This window comes from Poeciliopsis prolifica, unplaced genomic scaffold (assembly GCF_027474105.1).
Source record: "Poeciliopsis prolifica strain line A6 unplaced genomic scaffold, Auburn_PproV2 SCAFFOLD104, whole genome shotgun sequence".
In the NCBI taxonomy this organism is placed as follows: Eukaryota; Metazoa; Chordata; class Actinopteri; order Cyprinodontiformes; family Poeciliidae; genus Poeciliopsis; species Poeciliopsis prolifica.
The window spans coordinates 71803-98874 of NW_026562479.1; the positions used below are offsets into that span (position 1 = coordinate 71803).

Genomic DNA, 27072 nt, shown 5'->3' on the forward strand with positions numbered 1-27072 from the left:
AGATCTTACCTGCCAACAGACTCTATGTACAAAAACTCTGAATAATTTGAATTAATGAGTTACAACAACTATTTTCCCTTTGGCATAAATAAAGCATTTTTGTATCTAATTTTAATTGACTAGTCAAAACGAAAAACTAGATATCTTGAAATTACTTTGACTAGTCATAATTTAATTATACATATCTGAATTATTTATTTCAGATAGTCAGTACTTCACTGTAAATTTATTGAATTGAAGGCTCCACACAACTCAGTGGTGAATCTAATGTTATAGTAGTCAAAATGTAATTAGAAATATATCAGTAGATATTTTGTCTAGTAAAAATATTATAAAATATCTTGCGATGAAAGCAATTTTATGTTAAAACTGCCTGCCAAAATAGCTGGACGAGTACTCACAATATGGCGGCAACGTTGACGTACTGTTATGATATCCTTATACTTCTCGTTCCCACTTGTTTTCTCTGATTGGCTAAGAAACAACCAATGGGAGGCTGACAGAACTGAAGCGTTGAATGTGGGCAGGCGCCTCGCTGATAGGAGTGTACAAAGTAGTAGAATGTTTGGGAAACTTTACAGAACGCTAATTTTTATTCTCTTTTTCTGCCATGAGCCCAGTGATGCTCAAAGGAAGAAAGAGGTAAGAAGTAGTTAATAACACACACAGAAGAAAGTTCCAAAATTTTGAGTCATGCTTGGCAACTTTTAAAAGACAGCCGCCGCTTGTCTTTTTCTTGTTTTGACAGCTAGCTAACGCGTTTCAACATGTGAGTTTAGTTATCTCTCATTTAAACAAACTGGAGTTGTGGTTGTTAACTTCTAGGTTGGACTGTGTGAGAACTAAAACCGCGGTTCCAAGATAATTCTTTACACTGACTGACCCGCTTAATAGAGGGTTAATGGCTTTATTACAAAGCAGTTAGCTTATGTTTGTGTGTGTATGATATGTGCAGACTTTGCTATCGGAGAAGGTGACTCAGATGATGGACTGGACCTCGAAGCGATCAGTCATCAGAATGAATGGAGATAAATTTCGTCGCTTTGTCAAGGCTCCTCCAAGAAACTACTCCGTGTTCATCATGTTCACAGCGCTACAGCCGCAGAGGCAATGTGGCGTTTGCAAGTAAAGTTATTTCTTTTGGATTTTTACCACCTTCTACTCCAATAGCTTTCTCCATCTGTCATAAATTATTTCTAATCTTTTTGTCCCCAGTCGGAAATTAAATAAGCTTACCGGTTCATATCACCATAAATGGAGAGAATTACATGCTGTTTTGAAGAAGAAAAGTATTAAATAGTTAACAGATATTTTCAAAGTCTTAAAGCTATTCTATTACCTTAAGATTTTTTTCTATCTTTTATGGGTTATATCAAAATGGAGCCTAAGTCTGAAGTGAGAGCGGTGATTGGGCTAAATATTTTTAGTAGGCAGTCAAAATTGAACTAAACTAGCTTATTTCTGTTTTGTGCACACATGATACCACAGCTAGAATTGAACAGGTAGACAACTTCCCTTGAACATTGACATGTTCAGTGAACATTTGCTGACAATGTCTATCAAACATCAAAATGAAACACCATTAAATGGTCAGTGAACATTTGCAGACAATGTACTCATTAATGATATTATTGTCTGAAGAAATGATAAAAAGAAAATCATACTTTATTTTACTATCCAAAATGTACAAAAGTACAAAAAGTACAAAAGAGACCTTAGCAGTGAGAATTTCATTAGAATAAAGTAAGAGCATCAATTTTAATGCAGTGGGTTTTGCAATAAGACGTCAACAATAAAACAATTGAAGGAAAACATCAGCATTTTAAAACACCCATTCTTATCATATCAAAAAGCCTTTTTAAACAGACATTTGAAACACCAGAATTGTTTCAAAATATTCACAACTTCTCCAGGGCCAATCAGTGCAGACTGATTGGCCCAATCAGTGCAGACTGATTGGCCCTGGAGAAAATCTACAGGAGAGAGTCCAAACAAAGGAGAGAATGCCCAGATTGTGCTGTGAAAGCGAGATTTTATTTGAGTGGAATTGCACAGAAATGCAATGGCCAGGTTAAGCAATGGTACTACTCAGGGATGGAGCTTCAGGGGGCTGGTGGGCCCCCAGGCTGGGCCTAGGGGGGCCTGCTTCATATGAATATGCTTTATATGAAGAATATGACTTCAGGGATCCAAGCCTTCTGATGAGAGCTGGAGAAGGTGGACCCTCTCCTGTTGAGGATCAGACCGACTGATTTTAGTGATATAGTGGGTGTAAAATATTGAATAAAATATTGTGCTACATGACTAGCTTCATTTACATTTAACTTTATGACTTACAAATTTACAAGTGGATTGTCCATATTGTCTCCAAGTGTATTCTGGGTAAAGCTTGTCACCAGCCGTCCACCAACGACATCATGAACCACTTGACAACAGATGGCAAACTAACTAGAGCATTTTTTACGGACTATGTTAACATGAGTGAAGCTCCATGGAGTGGCAAAGTGAAAAGAATGGAAAAAAGACAGTAGGAACATATTTTGTTCCTCGTCTTGGAATGGTTTAACAGGTGTTCTGTTTATCTGTCAGAATACCGGGCTTTTTTGTTGGCAGCGATTCAAACCTGTCAAAACTGCCAGCCCAGTGAAGGAGCATGAGTAGTTACAGGAAGCAACTCTGAGATTCTTCACAATGTGCAAGTTAACTGTAGACTGACTCCAAATTGTATCAGCCAAGCTGCCGAGCTTACATCCCCTTTTTTCTCTGTCGGTGGTACAGCGATAATGTCAGGGACTGAAGGCTGAGTTATCGTAGCTTACAGCAGTTCGGGTGGAGCACGTTTTTGAGCCAAGACAGCAGCATGGTGTGTATAGTTAAGGTCCACATCGTAGCTGCCTTGTAGAGCATCTTCCAGACCATCCAGTTTGTGCAGGCACATGCAGAGGGCAGGGGCGGGGGGGACTTGAGTGCCTACCCCTTTTATCCCTTATGCCCCTAGTTCCCTTTTTGATTTTTTTTTTATTTTAAATTTTTTTATCTGTATGTCAGAAGGCCTGCTTGTGCCCCTTAGCAATAACATTTACCTAAATATAATAATTTAGCTAAATAAAAAAGATTACTATATTAGATTGGCTGCCCTCAGTCTAATAATGACTCAGTTTCTGCCTCCATGTTGTTCAGACTCTGGCTCCATGTTGAGGAGGAGAGGAGCAGATCTGTGCCTCTAACTATCAAATTATGGGCAAGAATATTTTTCTTTCATTGGTTTGTGAATAAAAACGTGTAATTTTGATGTTAGAAAACCTGTATACTATATTTTTGTAATTATCCTCGCAATAGCGGGAAAAACCCGCCTCCCCCCGAAACACAGAAATGCTTCGGCTGCAGAGAAAACTTCCGACATTAACTGAATCCTTCTGCTAAATGCCCAGTTTGTTACAGGCAGTCTGAGTCGGTCCCACCGACAGATATAAAGAATGTCTGTCTTTATATCAGACATCCTGATATAAGACACGGTACTGCGACTGTCACTGCGAGTCACAATGCAGCTCGAAACCCCGGTACCACCGGTACCAATACTGTGGTGATACCAGGTGGTACCATGTGGTACCACCTGGTGACTGTTTGCTCTGCTTCTCCTTAACGTTTCTACCAGGTGGGTTAAAGCCTCTGCTGACGGGGTCTGGGCTGGAGGTGAGCGGCTGCACATAGAAGTTATTGCAGAACTTTTTCTCCATAAGCAGAATAGTTCTATGAGCTACTGCTACGAGTTTCATGTTATCAGCATAACAGAGGAAAATAGAGAGGACATGCAAATTTTGGTTGGAGCAAAATCCATATTGCCAAACAATGCATCCCCCTGCTAACTTGGAGAAATTAAGACTTAAGGGTGAAATAACTTTTTCGACATAACCAGAGTAGTTCTATGAACTACTGGTATTAGTTTTATACCAATTCGATCATATTTGATGAAAATAGAGGGAATGCAAATTTTGGCAGGAACCAAATCCATATGGTCGAAAAATGCATCCCCCTGCTAACTTGGAGAAGTAAAGAGTCAAGAGGGATTTCACCTTTTCTACGTAATGACACTTGTTCTCTGAGTGACCGCTATAATTTTCATATGAACACGACAATAGACAGGGGATGCAAATATTAGCAGGCTCAGAAATTGAAATGCATCTCCCCTACATTAATACACTAGACAGTTAATCGTAATATAAAATGTTTTATATAATGGGCCTCGGTTTTGTAAAGCTTTAAGCTATTATGGTGTTAAAAGAAAAAGCTGGGAATTTCAAACCAGCTGCGGAGAACATGTTCATCAGACACTGAAAAACGTTCGACAAATATGTCTCAATAAACGTGTAAGAACCGTATTTATTTCAATTAATTTGTGAAATAAAACCCACAATTTTAGGGCTTACATGATAAATAAACATGATAATGTTACGAATATCTTTTTCTCTGCGGCCCAGCGAGAGTTTAGAGTGATGCGCACTCCCGTGACGGGATGCAATTCTCGGCATAACACCGGTTTTGGTCTGTGGCCTCAAAAGATGGCGCCGAGCGACGTGAACGTGACATCAGCTTCAAAGCTCTATTCCTGAGTGGAAAGACCTTCACTGCATGTGTTCTATGGCAAGCCGTTTTAACATAAATTCGGTTTCATCTGACTATTCGTAATTACATTTTAGATATCTAAAAATGCATTTTGACTAGACAAAACTTTTATGTGTCCACATGAATTGATTATTCAATGGTGGATGTGAAATCATTGCCTTTAAAAACTAGTGAAGTAAAATATCACGATATTGCCATTTTAAACCACACCATCCTTTCTTTTTCTTTAGAATTAGATCATTTGAATCAAGATGATTCATACTGTGGGAAACTTTTAAAGCTAATTTGAGGGGAAGTATTATATCTTTTCCCTCAGTAGGGAAAAAAAGGACACAGTGCACTATTTTTTTATGGACAGAATAAGGCTAGGCAAAGAATCCCTTTGGATTGCCAAAATGGAAGTTTTTTAAAGCTGAATAAATTTACAAGTAGATCCAAGCACATTGAATGGGATAGCGTGTTGTTTGTGTTAACGATAGCATTGCCATCACAGACTACTTGAAATGGCACAACTCACCACTCACCTGGATTGAAACAAGTTGACAGCCATTTAATGATTTTGATGCTAAATGGTTGACCCTGCCTGAAATAAAATATTTGTATGGTGACAGGCTTTTGAAAGCTTTTATCTGGCTCATTGTATGATATGAGGTCTGCAGCACCAGATAGTTATGTTGATCGCTTCGACACTGAATATTGGTCAAGATTATATGACCAATATTTTTTTACTGAGACAATATGTCTCATATTTTAAATATACATTTTTTTTTTTGAGATACCTCATCTGTGTCAGCATTTGAGGGCATTAGCGAACTCACTATGATCCATTTTACTCTGTTTTGAACTGGAGAAGTAAATCCTCCTTTTTCAGATTTTTAGGTTTTTCATGATATCATATTGATTCTTTTGACTTGTCCAACCAAAAATTGATCTTTCCCCAGCAATATTGAATTGTGACATATACTACTTTACTGTAATTCAAATGTAACTTTTTTCTCTTTTCAGACAAGCTGACGAGGAGTTCCATGTGCTGGCTAACTCCTGGCATTATTCCTCTGCCTTTACTAACAGAATCTTCTTTGCATCAGTGGATTTTGATGAAGGATCTGATGTATTTCAGATGGTGAGATAATAATTCATAAACTGGAGTTGTTTACTTGATGTATTTGTAATATTTTTCCCATATGATTGTGAAAATGCCTTACCAAGGAGCAGACACTACTAAACAAGGAAGACTTAATTCAATAAATACTTGAATTTTGTACCCCATGTATATTACACACAAATACTTGTCAATTTAAGGTAATTTTTCTTTTAATTTCTTTTAATTGTAAATGTAACAAGGGCTGGACCAAAATTTTATGTGAATATCATTTAGGGGCCCCTTTTCCTGCTAGGAACATCACCACCATTAATAGCAGTTTAATACAGATTTGGTGCAATGTGAGATTCTGATTTGATGAAGCTTTAAAGCGATAATTGGCTATTTGCTCAGATGGATTTATGTACAGACACAACGATTGAACTCATAGCATCAGATTCTAGCTATTGTAACAGCAATCAAACTATGAAGAGTATTCTTTGCAGTTTTACAAAGAAAACCTGTCTATTTCTTTAAATGTTAAATTTAAAAGTTAGACATTTTAAAATATTTAAATTTATCTTTGTGAAAAAACATTAAATAGCAGTGTCTTTCTCAGTAAACAAACATTTAAATTGTAGATCTATGGTCTGTGTTAAAATTCAAGCATTTGGGGGCTGCTGAAGGTCTTGAGGGCCCTAGGCAGCTATTTAGTTCACTCAGAGTGTGACCAGAGTTTTAAGACAATATCTGATTACTTTAATAGGATTAACTGAAGAGCAAAAAAATATTTTTTATATTTTTGTGTTTGCTGTTTTAAAGACTTTGTTGTTGTGTGCATTGTCAGCACTGTCTTCCAATAACATGTAATTACACAGTCATAATATTACAATTCCTGACAATTTGTAAACATTCACAAAGGCCTGTCGCAATAAACAATAAATCAATATTAATCACAATAAATGAAAATGATCAACCTTATTTTAATTTATCGGCTTTATAACTTCTTCCTGCCTTTTTCTCATGCGTTGTCGCTCCCAGTCAGGGAAAACCACACACGCTGCGGTAATCAGGCCAAGACAATCCAACATGTTGAATATGCCTGATTTGGATCAGAGCGGTCCCGCAAACCCGATCAGTTGTAACACATTACACACAACTACAGGAAGATAGGTTACGATCGTTGGACGTTCTAAAATTGTCATAAGGGGAAAATTGGGGCAAAAAATTGTGTAGTGTGAATTAGGCTTAAGGGAGGAGGGAACTATTGGATCAGGTTGTCGGATATGGCCATCTTCTCTATCTAAATCTAATGATTACTACACACTTCATAATCTGTATTCTTTTGGTTGAATGTAGTTTTTATTTCCACTTTGGTTTTATGTTGTGTTTGGGTTTTATTCAAGTGCATTTTTTGTTAATGAGACTGAGCCTCCATTTTATTTTTATTTTTGGTTATTTTATTTATTTTGTTTACTAGTTCCAGTGTTAAATATTTTTTTGAAAATGAAGTATCTATTTTTGGCAAGATATTGCTTGCATTATTATGTCATTACCATTTCATCAGTTTAAAATGGCCTTCAAACAATATTATCGCTTACCGCAGTCATTTTTGAGGCAATTAATCACTCAGTAAAATTTGTTATAGTGACAAGCCTGTATTTACACCAAAATACAGTGGGACTGCCCTAGACCTTCTACCATTAGGCTTGGCAAGTTTTCTAGGAGAACCCTGGATTCTTATTTTATGTCGCGATAAATATAAGTTAAACTTAATTTGTGTGTAAGCCCTCACATGCGCATGCCATTTTGTCTGTTTTTCTGCAGCTCAATATGAACTCTGCTCCAACATTCCTCCACTTCCCACCCAAAGGGAAACCTCGCCGATCAGACAACTATGAGTTGCAGGTCAGAGGGTTTTCTGCTGACCAGTTGGCCAGATGGGTGGCAGACAGGACAGATGTTCAAGTAAGCATTTGGATTTAGTGATTGCAAATCTAAAGTGAAGTTACTAATTGTAGCGCTTTTGTAATTGAAGAAATCTAAAGTACAGCCAAATATTGAATACAAGGGTAATATGACTTATAATGTAATTGAAGAAATCATTTATCATGTTTTTCTGTCTTAGATTCGGGTCATTCGTCCACCCAACTATGCAGGGCCTCTCTTGTTGGGCTTTCTCTTGGCTGTGATTGGTGGACTGGCATATCTACGAAGGAATAATTTGGAATTTCTTTTTAACAAGAATGTTTGGGCCTTTTCTGCACTGGTAACAATCACACACCTATACATGTTAAGCCTGCGCAGTGAAAGCGCTGCGCATTTTGGGGGCATGGCCATACAGCGAACATAGCATACTTGCCAAAGCAAACAAAACGCTTTAAATGCACAGGTCAAATTGCACCAAATTTGGCACGAGTCATTTATGTTGGATGCCCGATGAGTCTATGTGGTCACATTATCTAAACCAGGGGTCACCAACCTTTTTGAGACTGGGAGCTACTTCACGGGTACAGAGCAACACGAAGGGCTACTTAATACACTTTATATATATATATATATATATAGCCACTGTTGTAGCCACTGGAGCAGTGGCTACAACAGATCCCAGGAACAACATCAGACATCTCAGTCCAGAAATGTGCAGCAGTCCTTGGCACAGCCAAGATACTGCAGGACCCTCAAGCTCCCAGGCCTCTGGTAGAGGACCCGAGCTCAGAGGATAAGAACCACCCGCGGTGGGTGAGAAGGGAATTTTTATATATATATATATATATATATATATATATATATATATATATATATATATGATAATACTGTCTGATCATATTAATGTCAGGACTACTCGCAATAGTTATCAGTAATAATTTACCATGTGGTTAATCGCTATTATGTGATCAGAAGTTCTTAGCTCACAGAGTTTTAAGGTTGATTCCCTTTTGGAGTTTTTCTCTGTGATTCTAAACTGGCCACAAGTGACTGAAATAAACCAAAGCAAACTGATGGATTGTTGCAGTAACACCTGCAGCTGTACAGCACTGAGTACCTTAAAATTTTCCTTTAAATAAAAAAGAAAAGAAGAGTTATTGTTTTATTACCTAACCATCTCTTCTATTAGCAAAATTGTGGAAAATAAAATATCTTTTGTGTCAAAAGATATTATACACACACAGTTGTATCAGTCTGAGGGTTGAGGTGGGGAACGCAAAAGCCTCAGTCTTATTGGTCAGTTTGCTTTTATTTATTTCACGGCTTTGCGTTTTTTTGTAAGCTAAAAATGAACCAGTTGGGTTTGAACCTCCCGTTGTTCTACGTTCAGCCTGAGCTTCTGACAGTCTGCGTGGTTCTGGCGGGTCGCCGGTTTATTCGCTTTTTTCGTGGTTTGGCGAACTGAATAGCTGACGGGTCCCGCTGGCTGACACCAGCAGATGTCGAAAAAATAAAGGTCCAACACAAAACTATCACTGCACCTGACCTGCAAGAGCACAAGCACCTCTCCAATGCGCAAAAATCAGCACAAACCTGAACCAAGAGCAGCAGACTTTTTTTTTCAGACGATGCTAAATAATAAAGACGTTTAAGCAAAGCCTCTTTATGTGGTTCACGGAAAGAGGTTGGTGTTGATTCCCAGGTTCAGGTGTTGCGATGTGCGCTACGAATAAGATGTTTTGGCACAATTTATTATTTTTTTTCTTCACAATTTTGTTTATAGTAAATAGAGTTAAATAATAAAAACTCCAGAATTTATTCTTTTCTTTCTTCACTTAAAGGAAAATGTGAAGGTACGCAGAGTGCAGCTGCAGGTGCTGCTGTGCTCCGATAGTTTCCTGCAGGCGCCTGCGCAGTTCTGAACTTTAACAGCAGGAAAGAGTTTTATACATAAAGCAATTTATTTTAAATGTTTTTATCATTTCCCTCTTTTGAACTCTAAATATAAACAAACGTCATTACTTCAGTGTAAAAACATTTAATTAATTATTTTTTTGTTAGTGCTCCCCCTAATGGTATTGGCTATTTTTAGAAGTAGCTCCGGGGGCACCTGACAAGGTCCCTGCGGGTGACCGGGTGCCCGTGGGCTCCGGATTGGTGACCCCTGATCATTCAATCACTTTTTTTCTTGGAAATCTCTATATCAAACCACCTTGACCTAATCAAGATGATTTTCTGTCAGAAGACAAAAAATAAGTTGATCTCGTTGGCTTTAAATCACAAAGAGTTTTTGCTGGAGGATGTTCCCATGATGACATAGTGAAGTCACAAGTCAAACAGTTGAAATACTTTTGGCTTGAAATTCTATATATTTCACCCATACTTTGCCCAGAGCACATCATTTTTGCTGCCAGGTCAAAAAACAATTGCGTGCACGGTTTTTTTTTTTCTGGCTGTCCAAAAGCCAACAATGCTAAAATAGCAAGGTTGGCGAAATATTTTGAACATAACTGGCAAAGAACAACTCATACATCAGGCTCATAAAGTTATTTTCGGGAAGCCACACAGAAATTGATTTTTGTAAAAATTGGCTCTTTATGTTTGTCATATCTTCAATATCAATGGCTACTTGTTGACTTTTGCATTTGGTTTTCAGTCTGTTGGCTGTTGATACTCATTTTTGTTTGTTAAATCCATCCATCCATTTTCTTCTGCTTATCCAAGGTCGGGTCGCGGGGGTAGCAGCTTTCGGCCCAGACTTCCCTCTCCCCAGCCACTTGTTCCTGCTCCTCCGGGAGAATCCCAAGGCGTTCCCAAGGCCAGCTGAGAAACATAGTCCCCTAATGTTTTTTATATTTGTAGTGATTGTAAGAAGCATACTTTTTTAGCTTATTGATGAGTATTTTTAGCCTTTTTGGTGTAATTTTTACTAGTTTTATTTTTACTTATTTTGATATTTTATTTAGGTATAACAAAGCTAACAAACCAAAGGTGCAAGATTTAAATCTTCTAATTGCTAAAGCATGAGAAGATAAATGGCTATTTATTTGTCTCGCAAGGCAGACTCCAGGCTGTATTTCAGCTTGATATTGTGGCTCTGTGGAGATGCAACCTCATGGCCAGGCTTAGACTGGAGTTTTACTTCCACAGAGTCACTGGGGACATGGAAGATTTCCTGCAGTTATGGGACTTCAAAGAATGAAAAATAAAAATGGGTCTGAATACTTTACATACCCACTGTATCTGATTGGCTAAGAGATTCAATGTAAATTGCACTTTCAAAAATGACAGAAAAATGGCCAGAGAGGGAAACATCAATTAGAGACCTTGGGAATATTTACACTAGGAGTGCACCAATTTATCGGCCAGCTGATTTTTTTGTGTCAATTTCCTTAATTTTGGGAGATCCGTGATTGGCCGATTTTTACATATGAAGCCAACCTTATCAACCGATCTCATCTAGCTTGGCAAAGGTCTAAGAATCAACCACTGTCCTCTTTTGCTCTACGGTGAGAAAGCTTTGACTGACAAACTGGCTCACCAAGTTATGTCTGCATGTTTAGAATTAACAATAGTGACCCCACTGTTGCCAGTTTAACAACTTTCTTGCTATATTGAGCAACATTTCAGACAAAAAAATTGGTAAGCCAGACAAAGATGGTTTGGACATGTACAGAAGAGGGATAATGAGTACATCAGTAGAAGAATGCTAAGGATGGAACTGTCAGGTAGAGGGCCCAGAGGAAGACCAAAGAGGAGATTCATTGATAGACTCGAGCAGGACATAAATGTAGCTGGTGTGAAAGAAGAAGATGCGGAAGATAGATTTAGGTGAAGACAGATGACAACGAGAGACTCTTAAAGGAAAAAGCATGGGAAAAGAAGTTTGTAAATCGCTGCTGATGGCTTAGAACCAAAATATGTTGCGGTTTTATCAACATTTCAATACCCTTCACGTGTTTTGGTTCCAGTCTGCTCTGCATCCCCAGAATCAGAACCAAACATGGAGAAGCAGCATTCAGTTGTTATGCTCCGCTAATATGAAACATACTTCCAGAAAACTCCAATAAATGAGGTCAAGGCTAAAACCTATCTATTTAGAATTGCCCGAAATTAATATTCACTGAGACATAAATTTTATTCTGTATTCCAGCTTTTCATTACATTACTCTTTATGTCACTGCAATGTGATCATTTTTGTTTTTGTTTCATGCATTTATAGTGTAAAGTACTTGCAATGTTCCGCTGAAATTTACTATGCATACTAAGTTCATAAGGTAAAATTAGCACGTGATATAGGTTTGTTACATAAAATCCACCCAAAATTTGAGTCAGTTTGTGTTTGAAATGTGATCAGAAGTGAACAATTTAGTGTTATTTATATATTTTCAATGAAATGCTGGGACAAATTTTTTTATTTTTTTTATTTCAGTGTTTTGCCTTGATAATGACTTCTGGCCAAATGTGGAACCATATCAGAGGACCACCATATGCACACAAGAACCCCAATACCGGACAAGTGGTGAGAATAAGAAAAAAAATCCCTAAAAATAATAAAACATATTGTTTAGTAACAACTCTAAAAGATGAGATTAAGAGTGGCATAGTATGTATATTCTTGTACTATGTGGTCAATAGCATTCTTGTTGAATTTTGGTTGCAATAAAATCTTCATTGTACATTTCACCATTGGTTTGAATGCGTGATCTCCACTCCTACTTTTGGCCTTTGGCATTAGCAGCCGTCACACAAGATCAGGGATGGCCAACCCGCGGCTCACGAGCCACATGCGGCTCTTTGACCGGTTCCATGCGGCTCTTACGTTCATAGAGTCGCATTCTGCCAGACATGCAATAATGACGAGAAGTAGTCAAATGAACTGTGATTTATTGACAACACCAGCACGCCATTACTGTTGGCCGTAACCACGGCAAAACAACACAAACAAAAAACAGTCTTTGTTTCTCTTGCAGCCTTACTCTTTCCAGTCATTCACCATCTGCTCTCACACAAACCTCCGCTCACCCCTCACTTGCCGTCCCCTCGCTCTCTTATCCATTCTGATGCATTCGCGGACAATGGGAAATCATACACTCTAATTTAAATCTCTAAACAGCGTAACATCCAATAACATTCAGCACATACTGTAGGGTCGCTATAATATCCAAGTTTCGCTTCGCTTGAGTTCAAAGTGGTATTTTCGTCAAATGCGCATGTGCGCAGTTTTTCAGTAAGGGTAAAATCATTTGAGTAAACCTTTCGCGCTCAAAATGGCAGGGAAAAAATTTACAGGAAAACGAAAATATGAAGATGAACAGAGGACGTTTTTGACAGAGTGGGAGAATTGATATTTTTTGTTGAACGCAGTGGAAAGCCATTCTGCCTTATATGTCAGGTGTCCTTGTTGCATTTTAAGGCTTCAAACCTTCAGCGCCACTTCAGCTTTTTCCATTAAATAACACATGTAATGCACATAATATACGGAGCCCTCTAGGGGGCACGGATAAATTTTTTTCTTTTGCGTGCCCTCGCAATACTTTTGCATCCCCTCGCAAGACGCAAAAGTATTGCGAGGGCACGCAAAAGAAAAAAAAATTCCCATGTCCCCTAGAGGGCTCCGTAATAATAAAAGGAAAAATGTATTGTAAATTGTTCTATTATTATTTATTTGGTTAAACAGAGTTTGTTTGCATGAGAAAGTGCACAGAGTTCATTGTTGAAAATGTCTGGCCTGTGGTCTTTGCAGTGTTAAAATAGTGTGTGAAATTTACAAGAAATCTGGCTGAGCAAAAGTATGAGAGTATGAGGAAGGGATGGGTTGATGTTCATGTGTCCTCATGCATATGATGCGGCTCTTTGCAGAAACTTGGTAAAAAATGTGGCTGTTGGTCTTTGTCTGGTTGGCCACCCCTGATCTAGATGACATAGATACATGAGGAAAAAATAATTCTATGAACATTGTTGATGAAAGCAAGTTTAGCTGCTGGTGAAGTTACAATAATAGAATAAAAATTTACAGGTTGCTTTATTTGGGTTCCAAGCCTGCTTCATTATTTGTTATTCTGCTTTTTATTCTCTTCTTAAATGTATTACGCAAAAGAACCAGAAAATGCTGTAAAAAGCTAATATGGCAGTTTAATAGAAAAACAGTGGTACTACTCAGACAAAGAAAATAATATCCCTCAATACCTAAGGGGTGCTATATGGATAAGCATTGTGTTTTAGCTTGTTACTTCTAAAAAAATGAAGTTCAAGAACTTTATAATAAATCACATATTGGATGATTCTACAACATTTTTACGCTGCCATGCCAACTTCCGCTTAACTAGATTCTTTATCATGACAAACCCAATTTTGATTACTTCTGGAAAAACTGGAAATACAACTCAAAGCCACTTTTTTCTTGCTCTCTGTATCGCCCAAGCTACAAACAGGCCAATGTTGTTGAATTCACTCTGTCAGGATTCAACAAAAAAACACTCAAATATTTTTTCTGATGTTGCAATCACTTGGTATTGCTACATCTACCACAACGGCTTTCCTCTGATGTTTATCCACTACGACAATGTCTGGTTGGTTCGCCATTACCATTTTGTCTGTCTGGATCTGGAAGTCCCACAGGATTTTAGCTCTGGCGTTCTCCACCTCCTTTGGGGGTGTTTCCCACTTTGATCTCAGGGTTTCCAGTCCATATTCTGCGCAGATGTTTCTGTACACTATGCCTGCCACTTGGTTATGTTATTCCATGTACGCTTTCCCTGCCAGTATCTTGCACCCTGCTGTTATGTGCTGGACTGTCTCAGGGGCCTTCTTGCACAACCTACACCTTGGGTCTTGTCTGGTGTGGTAGATCTGGGCCTCTATTGCTCTGGTGTTTATATATATATATCTATATATCTATCTATATATATATATATATATATATATATATATATATATATATATATATATATATATAGATAGATATATAGATATATATATATATATCTATATATATAGATATATAGATCTATATATCTATCTATCTATCTATCTATCTATCTATCTATCTATCTATCTATCTATCTATATATATATATATATATATATATATATATATATATATATAGATAGATAGATATACCACCAGGATCTACAGCACTGACATTGGGATGTCATTCGGACTAGAGAAGTGTGGTCGGCTGATCACAAAGAGGGGGAAGGTGATCCGCACAGAAGGAGTCTCACTCCCACAAGGAACAATAGCAGACATAGAGGACAGTTACAAGTACCTAGGTATACCACAAGCAAATGGCAACCTAGATGAGGCCACAAGGAAAGGAGCCACAGCTAAATACCTCCAACGAATAAGGCAAGTCCTGAGAAGCCAGCTCAATGGCAAGAACAAAATCCGTGCGATAAACAGCTATGCCCTACCAGTAATCAGATACCCTGCTGGAATAATCAGCTGGCCAAAGGAGGAGATAAAAGCCACAGATATTAAGACTAGAAAGCTACTAACCATGCATGGAGGGTTCCATCCCAAATCCAGCACCCTGAGACTGTACACGAGCCGCAAGGACGGAGGCAGAGGACTAGTGAGTGTGAGAACCACTGTCCAGGACGAAACAACAAAGATCCATAAATACATCAGGGACAAAGCCTCAACAGACAATGTGCTCAGTGAATGTCTCAGACAACAGGGAACGGAGGTTGAGGTGCCAGAGATACCATCATGGGAGGACAAGCCCCTACATGGGATGTACCACCAGCAAATAACCCAAGTGGCTGATATCAGTAAATCCTACCAATGGCTGGAAAAAGCTGGACTCAAGGACAGCACAGAGGCCTCATCCTGGCCGCCCAGGAACAGGCCCTAAACACCAGAGCAATAGAGGCCCAGATCTACCACACCAGACAAGACCCAAGGTGTAGGTTGTGCAAGGAGGCCCCTGAGACAGTCCAGCACATCACAGCAGGGTGCAAGATACTGGCAGGGAAAGCGTACATGGAGCGACATAACCAAGTGGCAGGCATAGTGTACAGAAACATCTGTGCAGAATATGGACTGGAAACCCCAAGATCAAAGTGGGAAACACCCCCAAAGGTGGTGGAGAACGCCAGAGCTAAGATCCTGTGGGACTTCCAGATCCAGACAGACAAAATTGTAATGGCGAACCAACCAGACATTGTTGTAGTGGATAAATATCAGAGGAAAGCTGTTGTGGTAGATGTAGCAATACCAAGTGATTGCAACATCAGGACAAAGGAGCACGAGAAACTGGAGAAATACCAGGGCCTCAGGGAAGAACTGGAGAGGGCCTGGAAGGTGAAGACCACAGTGGTGCCTGTGGTCATCGGGGCCCTCGGGGCAGTAACCCCCAAACTGGAGCAGTGGCTACAACAGATCCCAGGAACAACATCAGACATCTCAGTCCAGAAATGTGCAGTCCTTGGCACAGCCAAGATACTGCAGGACCCTCAAGCTCCCAGTCCTCTGGTAGAGGACCCGAGCTCAGAGGATGAGAACCACCCGCGGTGGGTGAGAAGGGAATTTGATATATATATATATATATATATATATATATATATATATATATATATATATATATATATATATATAAGTCCCCACCCAGTGAGGGGATACACGGCCCCAATGAGCGAAACAGAGCTGAACGAGACAGCTGCTGACCTGAGAGAGAGAATCATGACCCGAATGACAACCAGGCCTCCCCGGCGCCAATTACAACGGCTGAGTGAAGTACCATCTGAAAGTCTCATTGAGAATGTGAATGCAGCATTGAGAACGATCCCTACCAACACCATAACAGAAACCAATGAGCTGATCTACAACTCAGCATCAGTGATCCTTGAGATACTTGGCTATAAGAGCAACCATGAGACCCAATACCCACCATGGAAAAGACGGTTAGAGGCTAAAATCAAGGTAACAAGGAGGGAAGTGAGCCAACTGTCAGAGCTCCACAAGGGTGCAATGAAAAGACCAGTACCCAGAAAGTACAGGCAGATGCCCATACCTGAATCACTCGAGACTGCCAAACAGAGGCTCCAAGCCTTGTCCAGCCGCCTAAAGAGATACACAAGGGAGAATGAATCCAGAAGGATTAACCGGCTCTTCTCCACTCAACCAGCTAAGGTGTACTCTCAATGGCAGGGTAACAATAACAACAGAGCAGACCCACCAAGGCTGGAGACGGAACAATACTGGAAAGGCATATGGGAAAGGGAGGCGTCCCACAACAGCAATGCACAGTGGCTGATCTCTCTACGAGAGGACCACAGCAACCTCCCTGAGCAAGCCCCGGTAACCATCACTGTGACAGATGTCCAAGAAAGAGTCTCAGGTATGAAAAACTGGACAGCACCAGGGCCTGACATGATCCATGCCTACTGGCTAAAGAAACTCACTGCTCTCCATGAGCGAATGGCAGCCCAAATGAACCAGCTGCTACAAAGTGGGACTCACCCTGAATGGTTAACTGAAGGGCGGACAATCCTAATCCAGAAGGATCCATCAAAGGGTCCAGTCCCACCCAACTACCGACCAATAACCTGCCTCTCCACAACCTGGAAGCTCATGTCAGGCATCATAGCGGCCAAGATAAGCAAACACATGGATAAACACATGAGCACGGCACAGAAGGGTATCGGTGTAAATAGCAGAGGAGCCAAACACCAACTCCTCGTAGACCGCACAGTTGCCCGAGACTGCAAAACCCGACACACCAACCTGTGCATGGCTTGGATTGATTACAAGAAAGCCTATGACTCAATGCCGCATACTTGGATCATTGAATGCTTAGAGATGTATAACATCAACAGGACTCTGAGAGCCTTCATTGCAAACTCGATGAGGCTGTGGAAAACCACCCTTGAAGCCAACTGCAAACCACTTGCACAAGTGTCCATCAAATGTGGCATATACCAAGGAGATGCTCTGTCCCCGCTACTGTTCTGCATAGGCCTGAACCCCCTCAGCCAAGTTATCAACAAGACTGGCTACGGATACAGACTCAAAAATGGGGCCAATATCAGTCACACTTACTCTACATGGATGACATCAAGCTGTACGCCAAGTGTGAGCGAGACATCGACTCACTGATCCACACCACCAGGATCTACAGCACTGACATTGGGATGTCATTCGGACTAGAGAAATGTGGTCGGCTGGTCACAAAGAGGGGGAAGGTCATCCACACAGAAGGGGTCTCACTCCCAGAAGGAACAATAGCAGACATAGAGGACAGTTACAAGTACCTAGGTATACCACAAGCAAATGGCAACCTCGATGAGGTCACAAGGAAAGGAGCCACAGCTAAATACCTCCAACGAATAAGGCAAGTCCTGAGAAGCCAGCTCAATGGCAAGAACAAAATCTGTGCGATAAACAGCTATGCCTTGCCAGTAATCAGATACCCTGCTGGAATAATTAGCTGGCCAAAGGAGGAGATAAAAGCCACAGATATTAAGACCAGAAAGCTACTAACAATGCATGGAGGGTTCCATCCCAAATCCAGCACCCTGAGACTGTACACGAGCCGCAAGGAAGGAGGCAGAGGACTAGTGAGTGTGAGAACCACTGTCCAGGACGAAAACAACTAAGATCCATAAATACATCAGGGACAAAGCCTCAACAGACAATGTGCTCAGTGAATGTCTCAGACAACAGGGAACGGAGGTTGAGGTGCCAGAGATACCATCATGGGAGGACAAACCCCTACATGGGATGTACCACCAGCAAATAACCCAAGTGGCTGATATCAGTAAATCCTACCAATGGCTGGAAAAAGCTGGACTCAAGGACAGCACAGAGGCCCTCATCCTGGCAGCCCAGGAACAGGCCCTAAACACCAGAGCAATAGAGGCCCAGATCTACCACACCAGACAAGACCCAAGGTGTAGGTTGTGCAAGGAGGCCCCTGAGACAGTCCAGCACATCACAGCAGGGTGCAAGATACTGGCAGGGAAAGCGTACATGGAGCGACATAACCAAGTGGCAGGCATAGTGTACAGAAACATCTGTGCAGAATATGGACTGGAAACCCCAAGATCAAAGTGGGAAACACCCCCAAAGGTGGTGGAGAACGCCAGAGCTAAGATCCTGTGGGACTTCCAGATCCAGACAGACAAAATGGTAATGGCGAACCAACCAGACATTGTCGTAGTGGATAAACATCAGAGGAAAGCCGTTGTGGTAGATGTAGCAATACCAAGTGATTGCAACATCAGGAAAAAGGAGCACGAGAAACTGGAGAAATACCAGGGCCTCAGGGAGGAACTGGAGAGGGCCTGGAAGGTGAAGACCACAGTGGTGCCTGTGGTCATCGGGGCCCTCGGGGCAGTAACCCCCAAACTGGAGCAGTGGCTACAACAGATCCCAGGAACAACATCAGACATCTCAGTCCAGAAATGTGCAGTCCTTGGGCACAGCCAAGATACTGCAGGACCCTCAAGCTCCCAGGCCTCTGGTAGAGGACCCGAGCTCAGAGGATAAGAACCACCCGCGGTGGGTGAGAAGGGAATTTTTATATATATATTGTTAAGAATTAAAAAGAGGAATAACTTGATTTAGCTCGTTAATTTATTCCTCTTGTCCTGGATTCCTGTGTCTCAATATATGTGCAGGGAGAAAGAGCAATCATACGAAGTCAGACTTCAGATATCCAGAGTTTTATCCAGAGAAAATCAATCCAAGAAGAATGTTACAATAAGCATCTCACCTAGATCATCAAAAGTCCAAGACATGACAAAACAGAAACAATTAACTGAGTAAAAAGGGAAACAGAAACAGAAACAAACAAAAGATGCATCTTTTGGGAAACTCTCACTCAGCACAAAGAGATTCGAACTTCTGATGTAAAACAAACCATTTTATAAGAATGTGTATTCTCCTCATTTAAATATATGCATTAGGAGGTGTGTTTTCCTTTGTGGGCCTTCCCATTGATTTTATTACCTCCTGCTAAAGAGCCCAAAGGCAGATATATTCTTTGTCAAACTGGGTCTTTGCCGTACCAGGCGTCTCCTGCAATCTCCCTGAGCTAAATTTACGACCTCTGTCTGTTTTAGTTTTCTGCCTCAAATGATTCCACAAGAAAGTAGTTTGTATTTTTAACCAAGCTTGCACAAAATGTAATGCTAAATAATGACTATAAGTTGGATCTAAAACTAACTCATTAAAAACATGCTTTTAATGCTTAAAGAAATATACCAATATGTTTGATATATGTTGGAACAGACTTCTATAGTTTTTAATGTTTGCCTGAACTATTCAACCCTGAGTAAAGAATTTATTGCCCTGATAGCCAATACACTCCCTATCTGAAATGTTCCTTAAGGAGTATAAGACTGCTTTCTGATTAGAAATTTATGTAAGTTCAGAGAGTCACCAGTTGTCTTAGTTTGGATTTGTATCTAAGTTTATCTTAACGTAAAAGTTAACTTGTGTACTATTGTGCTAGTTTAAAATTCTATTTCAACAATATGTATGTATGTATGTATGTATGTATGTATGTATGTATGTATGTATGTACAGTGCAGGAAATAAGTATTTGACCCCTCCAGTGAAACATCATTTAACACTTGGTGACAAAACCCTTGTTGGTAAGCACAGCGGCCAGACGTTTATTGTAATTTTTTATAAGGTGTGCACACACTTAAGGAGTCATTTTGGCCCACTTCTCCCTATAGATAATCTCTAAATTCGTAGAGTTGAGGAGGCAAGGAGGTTGTCATCCAAAATTTTGCGATACATTGAATGGACTTGATTAGGAATTTTTTGTAAAACTGTTATACATAACACAGATTGTGTATATAGTGTGAAAAGTCAGTTTTGTTCTTGCAGCTATGTCTCAAGCAAACAAAAAAAGATGTTTTCTGATTTTAAGATGAATTTATACATGAACTAAAACTTTTAACTATGTTTTCAGAGTTACATCCATGGGAGCAGCCAAGCCCAGTTTGTGGCCGAGACGCACATTGTCCTACTCTTCAGTATCCTTCGTTTTTTTCCATCTTGACATTTTTAACTTACACGGATTGCAACACCAATAATATTTTATTTACTGTTTTTCCTTCCTAAAACTGTTTGATCTTCACTCAATAGTGAAATATTTTTAGAATACAAAGCAATTAGTTCTTAGACTAACTAGACAAATGTTTTTTTTTTTACAAACTTCCTCTCTATCATATAACACTCAGCTTTGTTATATCCCACAAAATTGCAATATATGATAATCTATGCTCTAGTCAGGATTTGATCTAACACTGTTATGTAGAGACAGGAAGTCTGTAGTATGTCACTGCTCGTGCACCCCAATCCAAACACCCCCACCCACCTTTTCTCTACTTCTTCTGAGAGGGCGCTATGTGCTGCCAGCTCTCTGACTAATGGGTAATTTGAGTTCCGGGAATCTGTTGGGTATTATCCAGTCTTGAACTGAAGCAACCTCTGTTTAAGCTGGCCTATCAAGGAAGATTCGCCTGGTTCCTACCAGCCTTCATTTCCTTTGATTTAGCCAAGCTGTGCAACCTCAGAGCCAGTTTCACAGAGCATGCCTGTGAAACTGGCATGCCAGTTAACAGCTGCTGGCCCTCTTTGTTGCAATGTGCACTTGTATCTGAACCAGTTCAGTTTCAGTGACTCCTGCAAGTCTCAAGGGGGTTGTTTTTAATTTAGTTTAGACCAAAGCAACCTATTAAAACTTTAAATTTGGAGAACCATGCACTGTATCTATTAGGGAAGAAACTGTGTTTCAGCCATTTTTTTTTTTTTTTTTTGCCTGCATGCTTCTCACCTTCCTATTTACCTGGAACAGACTCTTCCCTCAAGAATCTGTTCCAGGATGGGTGGAGTCTTTCACAATGTGGAGCTCCCTACCCCTGCATCCTGATGGGTAGAGGTCTATGGTGGAGGGAATTATCTTTCATTAGAGAAGTGCTCGGAGTAGCCGATGACTGTGGGCTGCTCTGAAGACTGTGGAGCAATCCTCGCAGTTATGGAGTCAGAAGACCAATATCTGGGATCATGAGTGCCCCCTGCCATGAGGCAAGAAAACTGCCTGTCTGACCTCAAATTTGTTCTCTGCTGTTTATGATAGCTCCTCAGCACACAAAACGTGTTACAAACACAGTCCGTGACAAAAAATAGTGTACATTACACTAATAAGCTACACTATAAAAAATGCCCCAAAATGCCTGATATCCTTATGACTGGACATGTGTTGGCTACACATTGGTGGCTTTAGATTTAGTGTCCGAGTTGACCAGTCAGAAATATTCCATAAAGTGAATAGGCATGTCAAAACAAGCTCACGTCGCCCTCTGAATATTACTGGCTTGGAAAAAGCCCTTTCACAATATTACAGTGAACCCTCATTTTTCGCGGGGGTTGCTTTCCAAAAAGAACCTGTGATAGTCGAAGTCTGTGAAGTAGTTACCTAGCATAATTAAATACTCTACATTGAAACCAAAGAACAAAATTTGTTTTCATGCCCAAACATTTTTTCGTAACAAATATAATGCTTTCTTACAAATAACTACAGTAAAATAATCATTTTAATAATCAATACAAAGTATTGCATATTTCACTGTGCCTCTGACTCCGCTCTGCAGTGTCTTTTTCTTCTGAAGCTTGTGGTGCAGGTGTGTGTTTTCGAGAGAAGAACATAGTTATTGGTAGTTGCTCTTTTTCTGTCTGGGCAAAAATATTTGTCAAAATTTGCAAAGCTGTATTACGTATATTTAAATACCGTAACATTATTTAGAGAAGAAGCACGGAGACTGTTTAGCCTATCAGGACGCAGAACACAATGTACTGTGAAAAAAAAGTGCACAAAAAAATCCGTGAAGCAGCAAGTCCGTGAAAGATGAACTGCGTTATAGCGAGGGTTCACTGTACTGGTCGAATGCGGTGTCAATCAAAAGGGGGGCTCTAGGCTGCCCAATAAAAGCGTCATAATGGACTCCGACAGAGTTTAAATCCTTGAATTTCAGCCCCGGAAAAACGACATGCGGGCGTTCTGGTGCGGGTTACATTAATCTCACTTGAGATTAATGTAAATAGATCCATAAAATGAACTACAACCAGAAACAATCATTAGAGTATGCAGCTTCTAATGAGTGTCTGGATCCTGGATGAAGGTATTTAAACAAATCCAGTTCAGTTAGGCTTGATGGTTGCCAAGCATAGAATCATCCCACAGGTCTTCATCTTCTTCCGCTTATCCAGAGTCGGGTTATGGGAGTAGCAGCTTTATTAAGAAGCCCCAGACTTCCCTGTCCCCAGCCACTTGGGCCTGCTCCTTGACGAGCGAGGAGCTACCTCAACTGGCACCTCTTACCGCAAAGACATCTTATGGTGAAGACAATCATTGGAGATAGTGTTCCCTCGCCCAGACGTGGTCACTTTGGTTCTTGTACATTTTTCCTCAAGAATTGATGATTTCGAGTGGAATTCATTCAATCCTCAACTTTAGCAAGACTCCTAGTTCTGGTTGGCCAGACAGTCCCAAAACATAATGGAACCTCCAACAAATTTTACAGTGGGCAGCAAGTGTTTTTCTTGTAATTCTGGTTTTTAGCCATTGTATAACAGCCATTGTTGTGACCAAACAACTTAATTGTTGTTTCATCAATCCACAGCACCTTATTCCAAGATGAACCTGGCTTGCCATGTGCTTTTGCATACCTCAAGTGACTCTGCATCACTCTCGTGTATAGTTTCTCCTTGTGAATTCCAAATTTTTGGATTTTGTCCTCTGGTCTCTCAATGCAATTGATAATTTTTTTTCGGCAAGAGACTGGGCAAAGAGAGCTCTCTTTGCCCGATGGGACAAAGGCTGGGGGATACATTATGGATTCTTGGGGGACACGGTAGATAATGCGTCTGTCCAAATTGTAAGTCGAAGATGTTGAAGACATATACATTATCAAATTTTTGATACGTTTTTTATTGCTTGGCAACTGCCAAGCAGGTAACTACCTGCCAAGCAATATGCCAGAAATATGGCATATTCTGATATGCCAGAAAATTCTGGCATATCAGAATTTGCTAATATCCCAGTTACCTGGCATATCAGAAAATTCAGAAGATGTTGGCAACTTTGATACAACAATTTAAGAAAATATATATAATTTTTTGTGACATTTTCAGATTGTATAATTTTGTATGATTCAATGTTGATTTATAGAAAATCATTATAGTCTTAGGCCAGGCCAGGGGGAAATGGGTTAATGACTGAAGTATGATTCTTATTTTTACTAATAGCAAAAATAATCACTATGATTGGTGCCTCGTAATGTAATTTTATATGTATAAGTAATAAAGCAAGGATAATAAAGACAGGCTGAGAGGCGTTGAAGAAGGGAAGATAGGGGAAAACCAGAATGAGCTTACAGTTGGTAATCCAAAAACATAAATACAGATGTTTTCCTCCAAAGAGAGGCAGTTGGAGTCATAAAATAAAGGCCCAAAAGCACATAGGACATAAGATTCTGTATTTTCCTACATATTCAACAAATTTAGAAACCTTTCTCCAGCTTTGTAAGATGATGAGTTCTGTGCAAACCTAAATCAAGCTTGTTTCAGCCTTAACCTCACTGTAAGACGGAGCAGTTACTGCTGGGATAATTCTGCTCTGTGAGGCTGCCACTTCGGACATTGACACTGGAAGGAAGAAAAGTATGTACATGCCATTAATTTAATCATCTTTGCAACACACAGTCTAGATTAATATGTAAAGGTTTCATAGTCTTCATGTCTAGCAATGTTTTTAATATGAGTTGAACTGGTTTCAACTCAGAGCAGTTCTGTCTTTGGATAGTACTCAAATCAATGGAAAATTATGGTGCCGTATTGGGCCCAAAATTAAAGAGTTTGCTGCGTCCTTGTTACTGGAAGCTATATCCTTTGCAATTGCCTGGAACCTGTAACTCAGTGGTCAATGCTGACAAATAAGTAGATTCTACCCACTTGGGTTACCTTTTGAGAAGCTAGTGACTGGCAGGCCTGGGCAGATTACCACTGAAATGTCAACACACTCTGCTGTTCATTTGAACAAATAAGTTGGGATTAGCATTGGAAAGGCTAACTATTCCATACTGCTCTTTATATAAGATTCAGAATTGTTGAATGGATCAATTTCCACAATTATCTATGAATATTACCGTATTTTCCGGACTATGTCGTAGTTTTTTTTTCATAGTTTGGCTGGGGGTGCAACTTATATTCCGGAGCGACTTATATGTGGAAATGATCACATCATTATATCATATCACATGTTATTTTCACACTAAACCGCAAGAGGACGCTCTAGGTCTGTGTTATTCTACGTTCGGAGTTAGCGGAGTTGTTTACAAGCGATACAGAGGACGAAGATTTCATTGCATTTAGTGATTTGGAGTGACGCGGATGGTTTAGTAAACTTGTTAGCATGTTATTTAACTGAATTACTCTTAATATGTTATGTTAACATACCAGGCACGTTCTCACTTTGTTGTTTGTCATGTAATGTTAGCATACCGTACAATTATTCAGCCTGTCGCTGCCTCTATTCTGTATTTATTTGAAATTGCCTTTCAAGATGACATGTTTCTTGTTGGTGTTAGATTTTATCAAATAAATTTTCCTCAAACATGCGACTTATACTGCGGTGCGACTTATGTAAGTATTTTTCTTTTTTATTATGCATTTTATGGCTGGTGCAACTTATACTCCGGAGCGACTTATAGTCTGGAAAATACGGTTTACGAAAAGTGGAGAATGGCATTTTTTTGTTTATATTTGAAATGTAATATTTTAACAACTCAATAGCTGTCGGTTTAAATAGTATGCAATTAACAGGCCATCCTAGTTCTCTTCACTGGTAATGCCTGCCTATATGTGCTAAAAGACGATAGAGGGAATTTTTGGGTTCTGGGGTTTCTGTTATTTTTTTTTCTTCTCTCTCTCTCGTTTTCTTTGTTTTGGTCCTGCTGGTGGCTTCACTGGTTGTCCATCAAATAGCGCCAGAGGTTGTCTACCATCAGCCTGTCATCTCATCATGATATGATGAGATGATAATCTCATCATAAAAAGGAGCTGACTGCAAATGCAAACCCGCTTCCATCTACACTCCCGGACAAGAGGTTTGGCTATCCTCTCAGAACATTCCCCTTAAGTCCATGTCTAAAAAGCTCTCTCCCAGGTTCATTGGTCTGTTTGTCATTGAAAGCACCATCAGCCTGTCAGCAGTTCGTCTTTGCCTCCCTGCGTGTTCACCCTACCTTCCACGTCCCTTAAATTAGACTATCCAAACCAGCACACTATGCCCTCCTTCGGAGCCTCCTCCCCACGCCAGTGTCATTGATGGCCATCTGGCCTCTTCTGTCCACCGGATCATAGATTCCCGTCGGCAGGGTCATGGGTGGCGACAGCTTGTCGACTGGGAGGGCTACCGTCCACAGGATCGTTCCTGGGTCCCTGGATCTTTTATCCTTGATCCTTCGCTTATTGATGATTACCATTCGTTGCTCCCTTACAGTTCTTCTTGGCTGCCAGGTGGCGATCGTTGAGGGGTGTTACTGTTGGGTTCTGGGGTTTCTGTTGTTGTTTTTTTTTCTCTCTCTCTCTGTTTTCTTTGTTTTGATCCTGCTGGTGGTTTCACTGGTTGTCCATCAAATAGCGCCAGAGGCTGTCTAACTGGAGGGGAGTGCCAATGATTGTGCACACCTGTGGGTTATCATCTCATCATCATCTGAAAATGAAAATAAGCTGACTGCCAGCACTTCAACACTCGAGTGTTTTGCCAGAATGACACACTGAGCCCCCTGGAGCTCGCCTCTTGAGTATATTCCTCTGAGTTTTCTCTGAGTAAGTCTTCGTTGCCCTCTGTGCTCTTCAGGTGTTTTCTCTCGTGTCATTTTTTGGATCCTCCCTGAGAAACTCCCACTGTGGCTTTTGTATTAAGCCTTCATTGTGACGCCGTGGATGTTATCCACTGGTTACCCTAGTCCCACTTTCACCTCTCCTGTCGGATTTCAAGATTCTCCAGTTTTCTCCGGCTGGCAGTTGGACCGCTTCCTCCGTCACCGTTGAACCAGAATGTACCTGTCCACCCTCCATCGTAGATTCCTGGCCTCTGCTCAGCCCAGCTGCACTTTTGGAACCTGGATCAAACAAGTATTGTTTCAGCCAAACACAACCCAGAACCCAAACCAAGATCCTTTCTGCTCAAAATAAGATCAGAAGTATTCGCTCTTGCTCTTCCCGTTTCCCATTTCCTTGAATTCACCATTTCTTCTCGCTGTCCCGTAGTGAGCTTCCGTCTTCAAGAATTCCCTTCTGGACCCAGTCCACCCCATTACCTTTCTTTATTTTGTAATAAATAACCTTAAACTGATTTTCTGTCTCCTGTGGTGTTCTGCATTTGGGCAAGAAGCCTTAATCCAAACATGACAGG

The 27072-nt window shown here is 40.3% G+C and overlaps 1 protein-coding gene across 5 annotated transcripts in view; it reads left to right on the forward strand.

The window, feature by feature from the left end:
• The first annotated feature begins 526 nt into the window (after nucleotides 1-526).
• LOC129354138 (magnesium transporter protein 1-like) overlaps nucleotides 527-27072 on the forward strand; it is a 98547-nt gene continuing 72001 nt past the window's right edge. For all 5 annotated transcript variants that reach the window (XR_008605125.1, XM_055023635.1, XM_055023637.1 and 2 more), the window contains exons 1-8: nucleotides 527-642; nucleotides 956-1125; nucleotides 5629-5746; nucleotides 7532-7672; nucleotides 7833-7973; nucleotides 12066-12155; nucleotides 20563-20626; nucleotides 24240-24314. Coding sequence is in view for 4 of the 5 variants with exons in the window: in XM_055023635.1 (XP_054879610.1) it covers nucleotides 562-642; nucleotides 956-1125; nucleotides 5629-5746; nucleotides 7532-7672; nucleotides 7833-7973; nucleotides 12066-12155; nucleotides 20563-20626; nucleotides 24240-24314 (880 nt within the window). In the remaining variant the exon portion in view is untranslated. The remainder of the gene's footprint in view (nucleotides 643-955; nucleotides 1126-5628; nucleotides 5747-7531; nucleotides 7673-7832; nucleotides 7974-12065; nucleotides 12156-20562; nucleotides 20627-24239; nucleotides 24315-27072) is intronic.